Source organism: Nanorana parkeri, unplaced genomic scaffold (genome assembly GCF_000935625.1).
Source record: "Nanorana parkeri isolate BGI_ZX_2015 unplaced genomic scaffold, ASM93562v1 scaffold850, whole genome shotgun sequence".
Taxonomy (NCBI): domain Eukaryota; kingdom Metazoa; phylum Chordata; class Amphibia; order Anura; family Dicroglossidae; genus Nanorana; species Nanorana parkeri.
The window spans coordinates 549558-569847 of NW_017307118.1; the positions used below are offsets into that span (position 1 = coordinate 549558).

At 42.1% G+C, this 20290-nt stretch overlaps 1 protein-coding gene across 1 annotated transcript in view; it reads right to left on the minus strand.

The window, feature by feature from the left end:
* Positions 1–3233: 3233 nt before the first annotated feature.
* The window catches only part of NIPSNAP3A (nipsnap homolog 3A), a 24473-nt gene continuing 7416 nt past the window's right edge, over positions 3234–20290 (minus strand). Inside the window, exons 3-6 of the mRNA XM_018565470.1 lie at positions 15626–15784; positions 8227–8376; positions 8021–8107; positions 3234–3421 (exon numbers count right to left, since the gene is read on the minus strand). Of these exons, the coding sequence (XP_018420972.1) occupies positions 3345–3421; positions 8021–8107; positions 8227–8376; positions 15626–15784 (473 nt within the window). The 3' untranslated portion in view covers positions 3234–3344. The remainder of the gene's footprint in view (positions 3422–8020; positions 8108–8226; positions 8377–15625; positions 15785–20290) is intronic.

Below are 20290 nucleotides of genomic sequence, written 5' to 3' on the forward strand. Positions count from 1 at the left end.
TATATATATATATATATATGTATGTAGATATAGATAGAGCTATCGATATAGATATATATACATACATACTAGTAGTATTTACTGATACATACAGTGATATCAGAATAAAAACTAAGTATAAAGGGGCTTTTATAAATTGCCTGGAGTTCTGCTTTACGATTTCTTCCAGCCAAATGCATTGATCATGTTATGTCACAGCTCGGACTGCCGTACACTGACCTCACGGTGAATAGGAGGTTAGAACGCTTACTGAAACCTTGTCACCACTATTCATTGTATAGTCATTATATATAGACTTTATCGTGTGGTAATGCATATGTCTGTCTTTATCCTAAGGTCTATCAAGTCTCCAGCTTTTTAAAAAAAACTAAAATAACATATCTTGGTGGGTATTCACAATGCTTAAGCTGGCCCATTGTGTAAATTAACGCTTTCTTTCCTACTAAGCCAAAACTAATAGATCATTCAGACTTCATGTGCCACCAAGTCCACCTTTTTTTTCTGTATGTGTTATAAGTGGTCTGGGAGCTTGTCCTGCTTATGGAATGTGGCTCCCGTTCGTAAACATTTCTCCTATGTGATGTTTTGCATACATTGTTTCATTATTTGGTCCTTCATTCCAAGCACTTTAAGCTGTCTTTAATGGGATCTATTTTTTGCACTGGAATACCCATTAATGTTGCATTAATACCGACAGAAAAGAAAAAAAAAGGTTTTACAATATATTAGATTTTAAGTTTAATACTTCAGTTGAAATTTCCATGACTGAAAGAAAACTATTTGTATTGTTATTAAATGTTTAAGTATTAAAATATTTAGATATAAATATGTTAATTGCCTTGTATTAAGTCACAAAGTCAAATAAAACAAAGAAATTGTGACAATATCGGTTTCTTATTTTCTTCACATCATTTGTTAACGTGAGATACAATTGTTATAGAGATAAATAAAAGTGAAAAAGAAATATTAAAAAAAAGAAGAAGGAATTACCAACTCAGCAGACCCCAGATAATGATACAGTAATATTATTAAACATGTACCACCTTTGACCTGATGAAACTGGTTGGTTGCTAAAAGTCAACGAACGTTATAATTTTTACATTTTTGTTAAAGAATTGGACTTTTAACTTTAAGGTCAGATATACACCATTGCAGCGTATTGTTGCAGCCAGGAACCACAATGGACCTTTTAGTGTACAAGCATCTTTTTTTTTTCTTCTGGTGCATCACAAACCACAAATGGTTAACAGAGGGATTTTTCAAAATAAATGGCAGCACAGTTCATGGGTCACCATACGCTGCAGTAACCTCCAGTCAAATATGTGTTACCACAATCCAAAAGTGTGAATCCAGCCTAAAGCTTGCCGTATACCGATCTATTTTATTTGTTCAACCTGCGGGCTGAATGAAAAAAATAGACCCTATTCCTCAAACAACACAAACAGCATGTCGACCGAGGAATCGTGCTGTTTACATTGTATTCCGACAGGCCCCTGTCACAATACCTGACCAGAGTGGGCAGCTCATTGACTGCCAGCTTAATGGTTGGTAATGCTAGAGGTAATGAAGTAACTAATTATTCCAGTTTCCCACATAGAAAGGGCTAGCTCTAAAACATGTCAATGTCTTCCAAGAGACTTAACACTTATTTATTAAGGCCCAGATATATATCACAAACTACAGTGATGGAAATAAAGTTTTAAAAGCAAAATTGTTACTTTACATCATTACTCGAGGGTCAGCTTTCTCAGGGTCTGGCAAATGCTGGAGAATTAATGTGGGACTAAACTTGCCATAGGAATTTAGCCATTAGGTAGTTTCTGGTAGAAGCGACTTTATAGGATTCTAATATCAAAAAGCTTTTAGTTACCTGCTACCCAGTTTTTGTTAAATGTACACTGTACAATGTACAGTGTACAAACCCGTCCCATTCTTGGCATTTGTAAAATGCTAAGAATAGAGTTGGGATAATGTTACTCCAGCATGCATGCTTTGGAGTTGTAGCACCTATTGGGAAGCTGCTGGTGATCGAAGTACAAACCAAACCTGGAAAAAGTGGAAAAGAACATGGCAGTGGCAAAATGGCAGTGTGGAGCTTGCACCTGTCATTGCTGGAGGAGAGCACACAAACAGGCAATTGAGCCATACGGTACAAGTATGCTGTGCATGCAGGCAAATGCTGCCTAGCCATCCCTAGTTAGTTACGGTTTAAATCACCTACTCGATTCATATGGCACTTGATTAATGAGATGTCTGTGCTTGAGTTTTCAGACCTGCAGCTATGACTTAGGCCGAGTAAGGCAGAAACGCGTCAGCGGTGGTGCTTTGTACTGATGCATGTGGAATAAAGTTGAAATTCTTTGTAAGATTATCGTGTGCTGGTTTCACAGTTTTTGCGCCTATTACTCCAGAAGAGAGTCATCCGTGCACTGAATGTGAGCGTGTTTTCAGTTCATACCTGCACACCTGCCACAGACAGGAGTCCCACTCTGCTTGTGGAGTTTTTCACTTATTTCACAAAAAGAAAGACTCCAAGGTGAGTGGGAACAAAGTCAGGACTTATGGCAGAAAGATCCAACTTCTGTAGTGCAACTTCAGATATCACCTGTAATTGAATATTACTTTTAGGTGGACTGGGCATTTAAAAATTAGAGTTCCCAGCATATCCTATCCTGTTATACCATCAGTATTGTAATAGGAATACATACTAGAGTTGTTTTTCATAATGCAATCAAATCCCTTTAATATAGCGAGTGCTGTCTTCAGTCTGCCCATCACTTTCCACAATTTCCTGGATTCCCAGTGTGCTTTGCATCTTTTTCCCTGCTGCTTGATGTGATGCAATCTTGATTTCTCCAGATTATGACTGCTCCTGTTTTTATGAATTGCCCCATTGAGTTGTAGTTCAGAAGGCAGGCTCTGTAAGTGGTGACACAAGGAAGTGCATATTCACAGGGCTGAGAGAAATTGTGTCAGTGCACTGAGGAAGTACATCCAATAGGCATCTTTAGTAAGTACGTTTACAAACTTCTAGTTGGATGTGGTTATTAGGAGTGGTAAAGAAATTATGGAAATTCAATATAGAAATACATATTTATTATTAGTTTTTGACCATAGATACCCTTTAAAGTGCATCAGTTTAAAATCAATTGATACAAATAGGCAAAACACAAAACCATATGCAAATTTATTACAGACACTGATAGTTCAGTTAAACAAATGTTCATTTTTTAAGCTTCAAGCAACACTCAGATTTAAAGGTTCATATTGGTTTATTAAAAGCACATGGGGATTGACCTACCTATCAAAGGTTAATAGTTAACTTACATCATAAATAACTGCTGTTATTTTAATGGGGAAAATGATGCTGGCATCAGAAGTGCGTTTGTCTGTGAATCAAGATATCTCACGCTTTCTCTTACTGTGGAAGAAAAAAAGAAAAAAACAAACATAAAAGAACATAATTCCTTATTAAAAGAAATGTATCCTATTTCGGTTCTACAACCAGGGCCGGATTTCCCACAAGGCCAACCAAGGTCTGGCCTCGGGGCAGCAGGGGTGTGGAATTCCTATCTCCCGATGCCCAGGACATGCAGTTCCGGGTGCTGGGCGGGTAGTTTTCTACATTTAGCCCTGCTTTGGGAAAGCAGAGCTAAATGTACAGCGGAGAAGCCACCGGAATTAGGTGGGTAGGGGGGCACATTGAGGAACCTGGCCTTGGGGCCGCAATGAGAGTAAATCCGGCCCTGTCTACAACACACAGATATTCTTACATCGGTAGGTTAAAGTGAACCTATCCTTTGTCCATGCAAAGCACCAGGTTCACGCTACTGTTGTCCCCACCAGGTGCCCATTTTCATCATCCCCTTGTTCTCCTGTTCTGGTCAGTGGCTGGAGTGAAGACAGTAAGCCCTGGATAAATCTACCTACCTACATGTGACAGTGCTGGGTACCCGAGTGCCACTTAGAAAGCACCAGCACTTTCTAGTGAAAGTGCAGCGAGTCACATGCCATCCCACACGCAGTAGCAGATCATTTTTCTAGTTTCCAGCAGCCATTCTTATAATTAACCTATTGTTTTACCCTGCATAGAAAAGCAACGGTTCGCGGCTTTTCTTTTAATTTCTAAGGCCTATTCAGATCTATGTGATGCAATAACACGTGGTAAAATGTGATTTACTGCAAATGCATGTACCGCAGTTTGTTGCAGTGCCATGCATTCTGAATACCACCCCAAAACACTATTACAATACACCCCCAACAAACTTGCACTGCAGCACACTACAAGGTACGGTAACACACCACTGCGTGTTGTGCTGCACCGTGTCTGCACCGAAAAAACAGTCCATGTCCCACTTTCACTGCATTGTGGTGCATTGCAAATGGGCTGCCTTAAAGTGAAACGAAACTCAAATCTTGAAAATGCATTTAAGTACCTTATCTATTAACAAAAATATCTTATTTATGTATTATTGAGCTGTAGATCCTCAGATCATCTCCGAATTGGTGCTGACACTATCCTTCCTTCTGGAGGGTGGCTACTTTAGCCAGGGTAGCCACCGCTCCAAGCTCACTCCTGTGATGGACTACAATCTTATGTTTAGTTTACTAGTTTGTATTGAGATTGTATTCCATCAAAAAAGTGAGCTTGGAGCGGTGGTTACTTTACAACACACACACACACACACGCACACACACACACACACGCACACACACACACACACGCACACACACACACACACGCACACACACACACACACTATATCAGTCACGGTAACAATAGTGAAAGAGAGAAAGGTGTTAAAAAGTGGACTTTGCAGTAAAGTTTCTGGGCACCCTCTCTCTTTATGAATCATATACTGTTGGTAGATGTAAAATGTACCTGAAAAAAAAATTATAAAAATTATACTTGCCTTTCTCCCATATTCCACACTGCTGGGCATTACATCACCATCCTTCCAGCGCTGACCTAATCTCGTGAGAACACTCTAGTCTATTGCAAGAGCGTATCCTCCTGAGATTTCAGCTGCTCTGTATACCCCAAGATCCAGGACCACAACTTAATTTTACAGGTACATTTTACACTTACTAATAGTTGATTTGTGAAGGCGGAGGGGCCTGGCCCTGACAGTGTACACAGAACTTGCATTTTACTGCTTTAAAAGGAGAACTATGAGGCGAGTGCTTTTCACTCATCTCATAGTTCTAGCCGACCTGTGACAATGAGACTGTCACAGGTCGGCTCAGTAGATTGGGAGGTGAGCGAACACATACCGGTGTTTGCTCACTTCTCGATCCTGTCACGGCTCTCTGCCGTGACAGGGGGAGGGGCTGGATTCCCCTCTCCCGCTCCGATCTGCCAGCGCTGACTGGCGGAACGGACGGGGGAGGGGACGGGTACAGCTGGCTTTGCCTCTAGATAGGCAGAGCCAGCTGTCACTCATGCAGCTGGGTGGATCCAGACAGCATTGTCGGGATCCGCTCCGGCATCTCAGTATACCGTGAGCTACAGCTCGCGGTATACTGAGCTTAGGGTAACGGGAGGACGCTAGTTTGTGTCCTCCAGTTACCCTAAGGAGAACTATGGGGAAAAACACTGACCCCCATAGTTCTCCTTTAATACAAGATTTAGTGAAGTTTTTTTGCAAGTTTGCTGAAGCTAAATATAACAAACTATTGCTACACACTCAGGAGCGCAACTAGAAAATCACAGGGCCCCCTCCAAACTGACCCCCTCCCTCCACCTGGGAGCGACCCTGCATAGCCCACCTGAGACCCCACACAGCCCACGTGAGTGACCCTGCAGAGCCCACCATAGACTCAAGTATTGTTTTGATGTGAGCTCCCTATAAGCCCTTTAAAGCACCCTTCTGCTTTCTGGGAATGAATATAGATCATAATGGAAGTGCTGGCTTTTGCTTTAAAGTTCAACTACAAGTAAATGACAGTTGCAGTGGGGCTACCTGCACTGCAAAGGTTAAATGCTCATTTTTTTTTCCTCATAAGGTAAATATTACTGCTTTTCCTGTACCCACTAGACAAAATTAAAAAAAGAAGAATATTTAACCTTTGCAGTGCTGAAGGAACCCACTGCAAGGGCCAAGTTTTATTTTTACCAGAGTCTTAAATAAGATTTTAGTAGGGATAAGCAGGCTTTAGAAATTTGCAAGCAGTGTTCAGATGAGCCCTTAATTGGCTTTAGTTTCAAGTTGTAAATTAGATGAATGTGTGCACAGGCCCTTAACCCCTTCACGACCCATGACGGGATAACCCCATCATGAAGTCTGAAGGGGTTAAACAGACTAAAAGGGGTTAAACGGCAGCTAGTCTGTTCAGTTTCAGTTTTGTAGAGCCAGTGGCCGGATTTACAGTAGAAGCGATTCTTGGGTCTCAGCTGCCGCCAGATCGGTAACCGGGCCATCCCCCGAAGCCCGACCACCACTGTGTTTCCTGGGCTCCGCTGCCCCTCCAACGGGCCCAGGACCTTCTTGTTGGGTGTTGGCGGAAGCTGGGGAGGAGATAGTTGAACGTCCGTTCACCGCTTTCCTCCCCCTTCCATGGGACCGGGAGTGACGCGTATTGCTCACTTAGCTGTCTGCGCTTCAATAGCTTATTTAAAGTGTAAAGGTGACACTGGGGGTCTTTTGGACCCTAAGTATCACCTTAAAGAAGACCTGTCACTATGTGATAGCAATTAAAGTTAAAAAACGTTTTAAAAATAGTATTAAATAAAAATTAAATTGAAATGATTCATTTTTACTTTAAGTCCCCCGTGAGCACGAGCATCGTCACGTAAACACGCGTCGTGTGCGCCTAGGTACAAAAACAACAATTGCGCTACACATGTTGGGTATCGCCGCACATGCCAGACTAAGAGCAATAATTCTAGGGACAATATTTACACGTATCACTAAACTGATGATCTGTGGGAGCTTTTAAAGCGTCGTCTATAGACTTTGATAATAGGTTGTGCTAATGTTGTGCAACATAAAAATTTGCAACTGCCACCATTTTATTCTATAGGGTTTTGGCTTTCAGAAAATATATAATGTTTGGGGGTTTTAAGTAATTTTCAGGCCTAAAATGGGGATTATAACATGGGTGCAGAAAATGAAGAGAAAAAAAAAAGCGTCATGAAGGGGTTAAAGGCTACAAGAAAGGAGTAGAGTACAATTTCACATTTGTGCCAGGATCACACAGCATGGCTTGACTCACTTCTGAATTCTGTGCTCTGCAAGTGTTTTGTGAAAGTTGATTTTCAGCTGGCTGGGGGAATACAGTGGCACCTCGGTTCATGAACTTAATTCGTTCCATGATTCTGGTCACGAACGGAAATCACATTTCTCGATAAGATTCAATGTAAATAAGGTTAATCCATTCTGAACCATATGTAAATTCATTACCACTCTGCACTTTCTTTTTACCACCATGCTTGCTCGGCAATTTCTTTAGAGCCATGCTGGATTGAAAAATACTGCACAGGACTGTATGTGCTAATAAGCACACTAGTGTGCACAGGTCTATCTGCGACCACAATCTCGACTAGAGGAAGCCATGACCACGCGTCAGAGGGGGGAAGATGGCCGCGGTCGTGTTAGTCACCGATTTGGAGTTCGCGAACAGATGTAAAATTTTGCTGAACTTCCTGTTTGCGAACAGAAGCGTTCGTGAACCGAGGCATTACTATGTCGTATATCTCTGATCTGTTTAGAGTTTATTGGTCATCCTATGTTTATTTGTTCTGTCTTTTGGTTATCAGGATGCTTTGTAAAAACTTTCTCTTGCTTAAAGTGGTAACTCTGTCATGCTGATTAGTATTGCTTCTGACCTGAAGAAGAGAGGTTAACTCTCAAAAGCTTGTCTTTTAAATATTATGTTAGTCCAATAAGAAAGGTATCATCACATACTACAATACTCCGTTTTTGTTTGTTTTTTTTACATCTTGTCTACTGGACTAATTACCCATTTACATTATACATACAGTGTATACATACATTTACACACAAAATAATTATTTTACCTGCAGCAACCACCCTGGCATCCTCATGAGCCAAATGCCTCCCTGCAGCTCGACTGTCAGGATTCTCATTCCACCATAGAGCATGGACTGTGCAAACATAAGAATGAACAAAATAAATAATATACACAGTAGAGTTGGAAAAATATAGATGAAAAAAAAAAAAAAAATTATGTTGCTCTGTAATTGTAATGTTCATCCAGAATTACCTTGGTTGAGTAATCCATATTCTGTGTTGAAAACGCCAACAAGTTTTGTGTATCCAGTGTTGACATGAGTGGAGGTGGCAGCTCTAAATGCCTCGCCCCAGACTGCTGGTCCACCGGGCTTAAACTTATAAGAGACCAATTCATAAACACCTGGCAAAGAGAACATATGTTAAGATGATAAAAAGCATGGTATTATTACCCTACAGATTCACTTCTATTTGCCAAACCTTTGTCATTTGCATACACGGTCATAACATTTTCTGGGTACAGCTTGTTTTATTAAAAGGGACACCGTCACATTTTGTAGCAAGGTACCAGTGTTATGGAAAGCCCCTACCTGCCCCAAGGGAAGAACATGATAACAGGACACAAGGAAGCTAATTGCTGCATACGTTTTGGACATCATTTCTTACAGCCAGACCACTTTGATTGTCATAGGGAACTTCTATACCATCCAGTAAATGAAAACTTTTGCGGATAGCATGTGCAGGACAGGAGTGCAGAGAGAATGACATAGGACAGTAACTGCAGGAGAAGAGTGCGGAGGGCATGATGGGGGGGCAATATGTGCAGGAGAGGGGTACAGATTGTATGCATAATACATGACATATGGCAGTATGTGCAAGACAGAAGTGTGGTAGGTGTGACGACACGGTGATCAGTTTATAAGTTAAATGTGTATTGGTGTTGAGTTGTGTTTGAGTGCGTTATGCTGTGTGACCTGGTTATGGAAAGACTATCAGCACCATCCCTCGTTATCTCCCATTGTTCTCTGAGGGAGCTCAGAACAATGACATTCTGGCCAGGCTCCTGCTATGGCTGTCTGGAGTTCGTTAGCAGGTGGACACCTGTGGTGTTGAGCAGACCGATGGTCTGGGAGGGGAGGGGGGATGTGATGGGATTATATTCTGATTTCATCACTTGCTGTATATAAGTTTGTGCAGTTGCTCAATAAATCAGAGTATGTTTCACCTACACTAAAGCCTTGGCTAGTGACTGGGGAAACTGGGAGCTAAGGATCTTCAGGTTGCAAGATCTCCTCAGCAAGGAAGAAGACAGCGGCGGACATACTCATCCTGAGTACGGGGGTCCGTCACAGTAGGCATAACAGTGGGCATTATGTGCAGGATAGTGGAGTGTAGAGTATGATGGGGTCAATATGTGTAGGAGACAAGTGCAGAGGGTATGACAACAGGCAGAGTTTTCAGGCAGAGGAGGCTATAACACGGTTGGCATAATGAAGTGCAGAGGGTATGACAACAGGCAGAGTTTTCAGGCAGAGGAGGGTATAACACGGTTGGCATAATGTGCAAGAGGGAAGTGTGAAAGGCATGACAACATGAAGAGGAGTGTAGAAGGTATGGTAGCAGGTAGTATATGTATGAGATGAGTGTGGATGGCAAGATGGCAGGCAGTTTGTGCAAGAAAGGTAAGCGAAGAGTATGACAGTGGGCAGAAGATGAGTGAAGTGAAGTGTGGAATGTGAAGTGTGGAATCTACAGAATGCGTTTGGCACCCTTTCCCAAAACCGAGTAAATATAAAGTAGCAGCATGGGTGCTGATCTCTTCACACACAGTTTTACAGATGAGGAACAGAGGTCAAAATTAGTGTTCAGAAACTGGTCTAGGAACAGCGGAGGTGATGGGGGATATGGAGCAGGGCTTTGTTGCCAGGAATGTTTAATTAGCAAATGGGGCAGTGCAGTTGAGATTACTATTGGACTAGGGGCAGTGGGGATTTAACTGATATTTGGCATCGTGCATAAATGTGAGCGATTATTACACAGGCACTGGAGACTGTGTGCTGAGGGGTTAACAAACACATGCTGGGCACTGAGAGGTTAGTACACATGGGCTGTGCAGAATCTATGGTGTGCTCTGCAGGGTCACTATCAGGTGGGCTGTGCAGGGTCACTATCAGGTGGGCTCTGTGGGGCATCAGGTGGGTCCCACGTCCAGTGCGTTACTTAGTCCAGAGGCCAGTGCGTTACTTAGTCCAGAGCCCAATACATATACTGTCTCTCATTGCTGTATAATGTATTGCTGGGATTTGTAGTTCCCCTACAGCCGATGCTATTCTGCATTAGAGTGTAAGCTCCTCTGTACAGAAACTAATGTGACTGGCTCAGTGTTATCTGTACAGCCCTGTGGTATATGTTAGAGCTATATAAATGTATAATAATAGTGTGAGACTGTGGGGGGACCACAAGTACCAGCATGCCATTGACAGCTGGGGGGGGGAGGGGGCCTAACCATGTAGGCTGTATGGGGCCCCATGATTTCTAATGGCGGCCCTGATCTTATATACTGTATTAATTTGCTTCTATCTATTTATTAGATAGGGAGAGGACATCTAGTGGTCATATAGGCATACAACAGCTCTAATTAGTTGTAATGAAAGGGAATATAAAAGAAGTGTAGTACGTCGGCATGTGCACCACACCTGAAGAAGTTAATGATAAAACGCGTTGAATAGGCAGGCGCATGCTAACGGCACTACATACTTCTAGGAGCAGTGGTCAGGTACAGATGAGTTGAGCACTGCTGAAGGGGAGCGATATTGTGAAGAGTCTTTGCCGGTTTTCTATACAGGTGAGTGTTTTTAATCTATTTTAAATAAAAGTGTTTGGATGGTATTATGCTATGGGAGTTTTCTTTTGATATATCAGATTGTGGAGTTATTGATGAGCAGTGACTTAAAGAGAACTATGAGGCGAGTGCTTTTCACTCACCTCATAGTTCTAGCCGACCTGTGACAATGAGACTGTCACAGGTCGGCTCAATAGATCGGGAGGTGAGCGAACATATACCGGCGTTTGCTCACCTCTCGATCCTGTCACGGCTCTCTGCCGTGACAGAGGAGGGGCTGGATCCCCCCCTCCCGCTCCGATCCGCCAGCGCTGACTGGCGGAACGGACGGGGGAGGGGCGGGTACAGCTGGCTCTGGCTCTAGATAGGCAGAGCCAGCTGTCACTCACGCAGCTGGGCGGATCTCGACATCGATGTCAGGATCCGCTCCGGCGTCTCAGTATGCTGAGCTTAGGGTAACGGGAGGACGCTAGTTTGTGTCCTCCCGTTACCCTAAGGAGAACTATGGGGAAAAGCACTGACCGAATAGTTCTCCTTTAAGCTGCAGAAAGGTGGAGGAACCTGACTGTTGAATCAGCTGCCGGTGATTACAAAGCGTTTTATGACTGCTTGAATAGAGTAGTCATGTAACGTTTATGGTATTTATGTTTTATGATAAACATTTATTATTGATCATATGAACACTTTTTCACATTTCTGAACACTTTTCATTTTATTATATCTGTTTGGAAATCACTTATAAGGTTAAAGGTTAGTTTGTTGTGATTTTATAGTTTATATATGAATTGGTGGTTTATTTATTAAGCGCAGAGCAATATCTTGATATAATGAGGGATAATTACATGTCCTGGGGACTGAGAGAGGACAAAATAATGCTAATAACAGGAGGACTGGGTATTAAGGGGTTGGAGAGATTATATATATATGTGAGGAATGGGCACTGGGGGTTAATGCTTAAATTCTGGGGATTGGTCACTAAGGGCTTAATGCACATACACTGCACTGCATACTCATAAGTGAGGATTAATGCACATGCTCTTGAAGCAGATCACTTAGGGGAAAATGCACATACACTGCAGAGAGGTCACTGAGGGGTTAATGCTCATAAGTGGTGGAGGATAGGTGACTTAAGGGTTTATGCTAATTCTGTGGGGGCTGATCATGAGAGGGTTAATACTTGGCAGTCAGGTCATTTATGGGTTCATTCACATTCTCTGCTATTGTGTAAACTGGCCAAAAAGCTTTGTGTACTGGATGGGTCATCTCTCTGCTTGGATTGATATCTCACAGGAGAAAGACCCGTCTGTGTGCTGGAGTTGGGATCTTACTGGGGAAGATCTCATTTGCATTTTATTATATAGGATATGATTTTTGCAGTCACTGTAAAATCCTTTTCCTGGAGTCCATTAAGGGAAACTAGAATTCAGATGCAATATGGTTATACTGGTCCTCCTACAGGAGGACTGGACACTGGCACACGGAAAAATGATATAACCCTCCTCTACCCAGCCTGTTTTATGCTAATGGATGATGGAGGTCTTTTCTACAGCCCTACTACCACATTTTGGTCAGGCACTGAAGTAAAATAAGAGAGAAGGGTGGGATTCCTCCAACCTCTGCCAAGACTATCTGTGTTGAGGCAGGAGCAATCTCTGGCCTCCGTGTCATCCCTAATCATGGTTTTCATTGTAGAGCTGAAGAGACAACATCCTTCAAAAGTCAAGCGAGTCAGATGGTCTTCGGATGTGGCATCAGCATCCCAGCAGTGCAACCAGAGTGCTCTGTGCATCTGGACACTAGATTAATACCAAACATAAGCTTAGATGCTTGTAACAAGCCATCACAACTGAAGTGCATGGCTCAAAGTATTTGTGCAATTAAAAAGGGGTCTATCCCAGTAGTAAAATGATCATTTTTGAAAGATGTGACCCAATCTGCCATGGTTTGACAGATTAAATTCACCACCAATGCAGGACAGAGAGCAGAACCAGCAAGTTAAAAATGGAACTCAAGGAGGAATTCTAGCTGCAAAGTCAAAAGAATCATTAAAAGGAGCCCACAAACCGTATACCCATTCCTTATAATTAGAACCCCGTAAGACACTGCAGCTGTCACATCAGCTCTATAGATCAAGAACCGAGCTATCATATACTACTGACCGCTCGGTTCCCGATCTTCTCCCTGTGGGGAGCGGTGACTACCAGTCACCGCTCCCCGCAGGGATTCCCCCCCTCCTCTCTCCATTCCTACAGTGCTGACTGGAGGCACAGATAGGAGCGGGGGCTGGCAGAGCCAGCTGTCAATCAGGGGGAAAATATCGGTGCACAATTTTGTCGGGATCTTTTCCGGCCACAGCGCGGCTTTGCGCTGTAAGCATATAGCGGGCAATAGATCGCTATATGCTGAGTTTTGGGTCACAGAAGGACATAGTACATGTCCTCTTGTGTCCCTAAAGAGAACTGCGGCCAAAGTAGTTTAGGTCATAGTTATCTTTTAAAAGGTAAGCATGCCTACTACCTGTCTAGTAATTTTTATGTTAAGGTTGGTCCCAGTTCACAGTGGGAACCACTGTTTAACAAATGCCCTCTCAATGGGAAACAGTTGCAGCACACGCTCAGGTGGGGCCCAGGAAGCTTCAGGGTGCTTTCAGTCCGCATCAAGGAATACCTTGAATAGTCGGTGTTGTGGAAAGAGCTTTGCATCTATAGGAGCTTTGAAAGACTCAAGGCTGAAGATATCAGGCTGATCCTCTGAATGCAGAGTACTATGAACTGCATCAATAAGGTTTAAAACAACAACTGTGATGCCTCAAGGACAGTCTCTTCAGAGACAGACGATAGAGATTCTGCAGCCCAGCCTCTTTGAAGGCCTCAGGTCAGTCAAAGATAGGGGATGGTGCTGAAGCATGCTTAGAGATCTGCAGCCAGATTTGGTAAATTATTTTGTAAATGTGGTCAAAAAGTGGATGTGAAGATCCCTGGCGAAAAACAGGGGACTCCAATGATGTGGACCCCTATAAGGATAGGGTCACTAGACTCTCGATTGTGGGCACTGGTTTCCTCAGGAGGATTCTGGGTAGATGCCCCCAGAACTCACAGGACAGCATGGGCTAGGGTCACTCTTAAGTCAGACTTAGGAAAAGCAGAGCTGCATTGCTCCTGTAAAGAGGCCATTTCCAGAAGCTCTGAATTGAGGAATCTTGATTTGAGTGGATGAAAAAAACAATCCAAGGGAAAGAAAAAAAAAAAAAAGGCTGGCAAAAGCGTGGTAAACTTTTCTCAGCAGAGAAGCAGAAACGATATCCATTCTCCAAAGACATTAGCAAAAAGCTGAGGCGGGCTGGGTAGAGGAGGGGTTATACATGGGACCGGCTTACAATTTTTCTGTTTGACAGTGTCCGATATTCCTATAGGTGGCAGTGTAACCCTACTATCTGGATTCCAGTGTCCCTTCAATGGAAGAGTAAGAAAGGATGATTTTACATTTGGTGTTACTTTTCACAGCTTGTCAGCTTAATTGCAGGGTTTATCTTAGCATTTTGAAAAAAGTATAACCAAACAGGCAATGCTAAGGTGGCCTAAAAGGCATCAGAAATTCTTCCCTAGAACCAGATGGTATCTACATGTCTCACTTTCATCACAAATCCCAAAAACAATTATTCCTCATTTTAGCATAGTGGACAGAGCTAAGCCTTTGTGTGGAAAAATTGAGCAAATTTCCAGAAAGCTTGTCCTGAAAAATGTTACTGCAAAAAAACAAAAAAAGGATGGAAATAAACTGTGTTGTTTCATGTTCACCAATATGGCAATAATCACATACAGTCGTGCCAATACATTTGTCTTGAAAATCCTCTTTATGACCAGCTTAAAGCAGACTTTTACACAAAAAAATCAAATTCTACCAATGTATCCTTCTATTTATGATGATGTCAGGTGCTAAATGCTGTCATTTTGATGTACTTACACTTGCAGGGCATTCAATTCTTGCTGAAAGAGCAAAAATGATGTCAGTGTGCCAAAGCGATACACTCTGGGATTGCCTTGTCACTGAAATGACATCTCGTTCATGAAAAGAAAAAGAAAATGGCCACGAGATCTCGTGAGATTTCGATCTCGCAATCATGTTCTTTTTTTTTTTTCTTTGTCATGTTATATGAGATGCGCATGTGCTAGAGTAGTCAATACAAAGTGTGTCCCATCGCACTCCCGACCGGAATGGAACCCCAAGGTAGGGTGGGTGGTGCAGTGACAGCAGATGCCTCTGTAAGTTACGTAATCATGGACAGTCAGTTGCACTGTGCTAGAGTATTGGTGCATCATCAGAAGGGGGTGTGGCTGTGGAACCGAGTGAAGCTGTGCAGGCACAGGAATTACGCTGGACGACGGCAGACGAAATCCAGGAAAGAGGAGCATTTGCCCTCTTCAAACATGGTCGCTCGCTACATTCCAGGACCAAAATTGAAACTTAAAAAAAAGAAGTCTTTAAACAAAAATATAGCGTTTTAAATGTGTTCATTTGGGTTATTGCATACTAAATGCATATGGGAATGTTTTTTTAGAGATGTCATATAAAGGTCCGCTTTAATACATAGCCATATAAAGTAGTTTATACAAATGTGGTAGTTGTACATATATGCATATTCCCTTAAACTTGAACCACTACAAGCAAGGTCTGCTGTTTTACTTTGGCCTCCCACCCATGCCAAGTGTTCTCGGGGTCCTTCTAAAGAAATTTACATGCTTGAGGATATGTGCCCCTGATTCAGCCAATTAGACTGATACTAGTATCACACATTCTAAGCAGCACTCACCTTCCTTATCAGGCTTCTGCAGTTTACACCATGGTACCAAGTAAGTAACCTCAATGTCCATCTTGTCTATCATGGGTAATACTTTGGATATGAATTTCTCCTGCCACGCTTTGTCTTCCGGTAGCTTGGACCGTACTGCTGTCCGATGTGCAAAGCTGTCTACAGAAAAAACAAGTATACTCAACAAGAGAAAACAAAATTATAACAAAGCCTAAAACATCAAAATGGCTGTTCAAGTGAACCAGTAATGACTCAAATATGGAAAGTGCTACTACCAACTTTACTGGGTTTCAAAGGAGCAAGCTTTAGGGCTGTCTTTCTGATTCCTACTTCCTTACCTTGAGACAATACCTTACAATGATCTGGAAAAAAAACATGCAGCCAGAGAGGTGTGAAAGGTTGGAACTCTGATTCTGCCTCTGCATTACAGTCCTGGTGACCTGCTAGGTAATGAATCCAAAGGGAGGATGACAGTCCAGGAGTGTGCGGTTACTAAAATACAAGTCACCAATCGCAGCTGTCATGTGGTAGTAGTTCTGTATAAGACAGGTTCTCTGTGAGTCACAATACAATACAATACCTTTATTTACATCCAATACACATATCCCTCCATAGGTTATAGTTTGTAACCACTCATAACTCTGCAGAGTATACCATTTATCCAGCACTGACTAAAAAAGGGAATATGGAGGTCACAGAGTTCTTTGCCCTAAATGTATACCCTGCAAATGGTATCTGAATCAACATCCAGCTCCAGCACCACTTCAGATACAACCGTTCTGACCAACGTTAAACATAGTCTGCTTGAAGAGTCAGTCTTATCAAAACTCAGTTTTTGGGAATTGCTGGGAGGTAAACTAACGGACAGCTTATATTTCTCTACTGTTTAAATATCTGCATTCTGGTTCCTGGGTCCTCACATCAAGCTATTAAGAGGAGGTTCGCTCCCTGCTGAATCTATTTTATAATATGGAGAATGGAACAGGAATTTGCAAACAAAAAGGCGGATGGGTCGCCAAACTTTCCAGGTGGACAGGAATTAGGACAGGGGGATCCCACTGTAAGGCTGGATTGACACCTATGTGTTGTCATTACAATGTGTTTTAATGCGTGCTGCAATGCGATGTACATTTTTACACGTATTAATACATGTCAAAGTGCTTTACAATGCACGCGGACACCTTTGCACGCACGGTCACTTATTTCAACAAGCCCCTGATCATGCGTTGACTTAGCTTTGATCAGGTCCTCAGAGTATCAAAAAGGTATAAAAATGTAAGGGCCAACTCAGCCACCCAGGATGCACCTACAGCTGCACATCACTTTTGGGTGAACTGACACTTATGTCATTTCTAGGTTACAGATTTACTGTTTAGGTTCAAGTTGTCAGAGAGGCAATTTATAGAAAACAGCTTTGGGCTGAAGGAAGGATTACACTCAGCCTGCTAATCCATTCAGTAAACTTCATCAGTAAAAAGGCATCAAATCTGCAAACACTTTAGAATACTACTCATGACTCCATTATAGAAGTTGTTGTAGCTGGATGTTGCTTCAGATACCATTTGCAGGGTGTACACTTTCGGCAAAGAACTCTGTGATCTCCATATTCCTTTATATACAGTGCTGGATAAATGGTATACTCTGTTGTATAGAAATGGAGACAAGGAAGTGAACTCTGCATTGCAAGGTGTTCTTTCGCTTTTTGCTCTGGCCATACTAACACATTTTAGATGCTTTCTAAGCTACAGAAAGTGGAAAGTGACGTAGAATAGAAGCCTTTAGTCATTAATATTAGTGCAGTGGAAACAGCAACTCCATGCTGGAGAATAGATGTGATGGTGAACTGGGTCAGAGTTTGCGCTGCACACAATCCTCTGCTAGGTATAACTCCAATAACTGGAGATATAAGAGAGGAAACCTCCCGCAAAACCAACAAGTCAAATATATACGGTAGTTCCAAAGGAAATTCCCCACATTTTTGTTATAAATCTTTTAATATCTGAATATTGTTAAAGATAATAAAATGAAAATACAACCTCTCACATTATACTTGCACATAAAGTTTAAAATGTATAAAACACTCCTTTATTTTAATCTAAAACTGAATAGTATCAAACAGACACACTGGGGTTGATTTGCTAAGGCAAATATGCTATTTACATTTCAAGGAATTTTCCCTCAGCTTAGTGAATGAGGCGAAGCTCTGCTGACTTCCAATCATGTGCAAGCAAATATACAGTTCTTTTCCTCCTTACATGCGATTGGGTATTCTTGGAAAAGTGAATTTTCACCACATTTAGAAAGCCAAGAGGAAATTACCTTTCAAGGTGCCTTTAGTAAATGGAACCCACTGAGTGCATTAAAATCATTTACAGGGTTATTCACAAAAGGATGAAGAGATTGGAGAAGTCAGGAAAAGTGAACAATCTAGCAGGGTCTAGCAGTCAGGCGGAACAGAGGAACAAGTGAGTATATCTTTGTTATTTTAGACTCTAGGCCAAAACAAGCACTATAGCCTTGCAGAGCAGGGATAGTCCCCTGCAAGGGGACAAGTTTTCTTCTGCACAGAGTTCTTCCTTAAAGCTCACTTCCCTTTCCCTTGGCAATCTAGTGCCCTGCCATACTTGGGTATCAAGCGTTCCTCTGACAGTTCCACAATCTACAAAGTGAATTACACCCTTCCTTTTACTAAATTGGTAGTAGAAATGGAAATTTGGTCTAGCTACTCCCTCTCGTGGAATAGCCACAATAAAAATGGCCTTGTAACAGAAAATGTTATATTGTTTCAGAACCCTTACCCATTAACCACTTGAAGACCAGGTGTTTACACCCCTTCCTGTCCAGGCCATTTTTCAGTTTTCAGTGCTGCGGTACTTTGACTGACATTTATTCCGTCATGCAACGCTGTACTGAAATGAATTTTATACCATTTTTTGGGGACAGATAGAGCTTTCGTTTGGTGGTATTTAATCACCACTGGGGGGGGTTTTAATTTTTTTTTACTATATTTTAGAAAATTTACTGAAAATGTTGAAAAAAAAAAGTTTTTTTTTACATGTTAGGAAACAATTATTACCCATTGTTTTGTAAAATATAAAAGTCGGGGTAACGTCGGGTAAATAGACACCAAACACTATAATGCTTAAAAATTGCGCACACCCGCGAAATCTCAAAAAACTACCATACCCAAAATTGACCATAGGCGACGCTTTAAAAGCTTTTACCGCTCATATCGTTTAGTGATATCAGTGATTGATAACCCTAGAATTATTGCTCTCACTGCGACGTTCGCGGCGATATGCAACATGTGCGGCGTAATGGGAGCAATTGTAGTTTTCGCAGGTATGCGTGACCCGGACGCATGTTTGCATGCAGGAATGTATGGGTGGGTGCTTAAAAAAAAAGTTATTTTTTATGTGTAACTTAAAAATGTTTTTTGGGAAACTTACATTTTTGTTCCTATTTTCTTTTCATCACTTAACTTTATTGCTATCACATAGGGGGCTATGATAGCAAAAGATGTGACAGGTCCTCTTTATGGAGACATCAGGGGTCTCCAAGACCCCTAATGTCACCTAGGACCCCCCGAAGAAGCTGATGAAGCACAGATCTGCTTCATCAGCTTCTCTCCAGCGTCTGAAGCTGGAGAGTGACACAAGAATGCGGAAGTGATGTAATATACATTACTTCCGCATTCTGGCAGCGGAGAGGGGACCGGAGGGAGATCGTGTACCGATCTCTCTCTGATCCCCTGTGACAGAGGCACTATGTTGGTCCCGGGCTCGCACCGGGCACAGCGGAGCCCGGGACCAGCATGACAACGGGAGGGGGGACACAAGCCGGCAGCTCATACAAGCGATCCGCTGGCTCTATAGAAGGCGGATCGCTTGTATGTTAACAGGCATCGGTGCCTGTTTTTAAATTGACAGTGTTTCCCACTTGTTTAAAGACGCCCGCTCAGATCTAAAGAGTTGCCGGCCGTTGTAAAAAAAAAATAGTTAATGTCCCTTCATCAGACCTGAAACAATTCCAATCTTGTATTATAAAATGCATTTGTGGTTCTAGGGGATGTAGGTTCTCATGCAAAACACTGTATACCCTCACATCTTTATAAGGATGGAGGGTCCCGAACCTCCTAAATTACTATAGGGCAGCTCAATGAACACAAACCCATTCCAATACTTATAAGCCTGATTGGAGAACCATCAAGTCTATAGCAGGAGCTCCTTATCACACTAACCTTTTAATGTGCGTCTAAACATAGAAGGGCAATCTTGTGTCCCACGCTCTCACACTCACTACATCTATGGGACATTTCCTGCAAGTTGTATGCTCTTAAATCTCCACACACCCCTTTGACCCCAACAGAATAATTGGTGACACTATCATGACAATAAGGGAATCCTAACTTTCACCAAAATCTTCAGTCGCAAATCTTCTGTATGCATCAAATTATACATTTCTCAAACACCATCAAAAAAGTACTGTGCGTTACCATAAAATGGATCATTTTTGAAAACAGATACATTAAATTTTAATCATTACCAGCACATTATATATATATATATATATATATATATACACACACACATACACATATATACATACATACATACATACACAGCAGGGGTGTGGAATTCGTATCGCCGGGCAAGTGGTGTTATC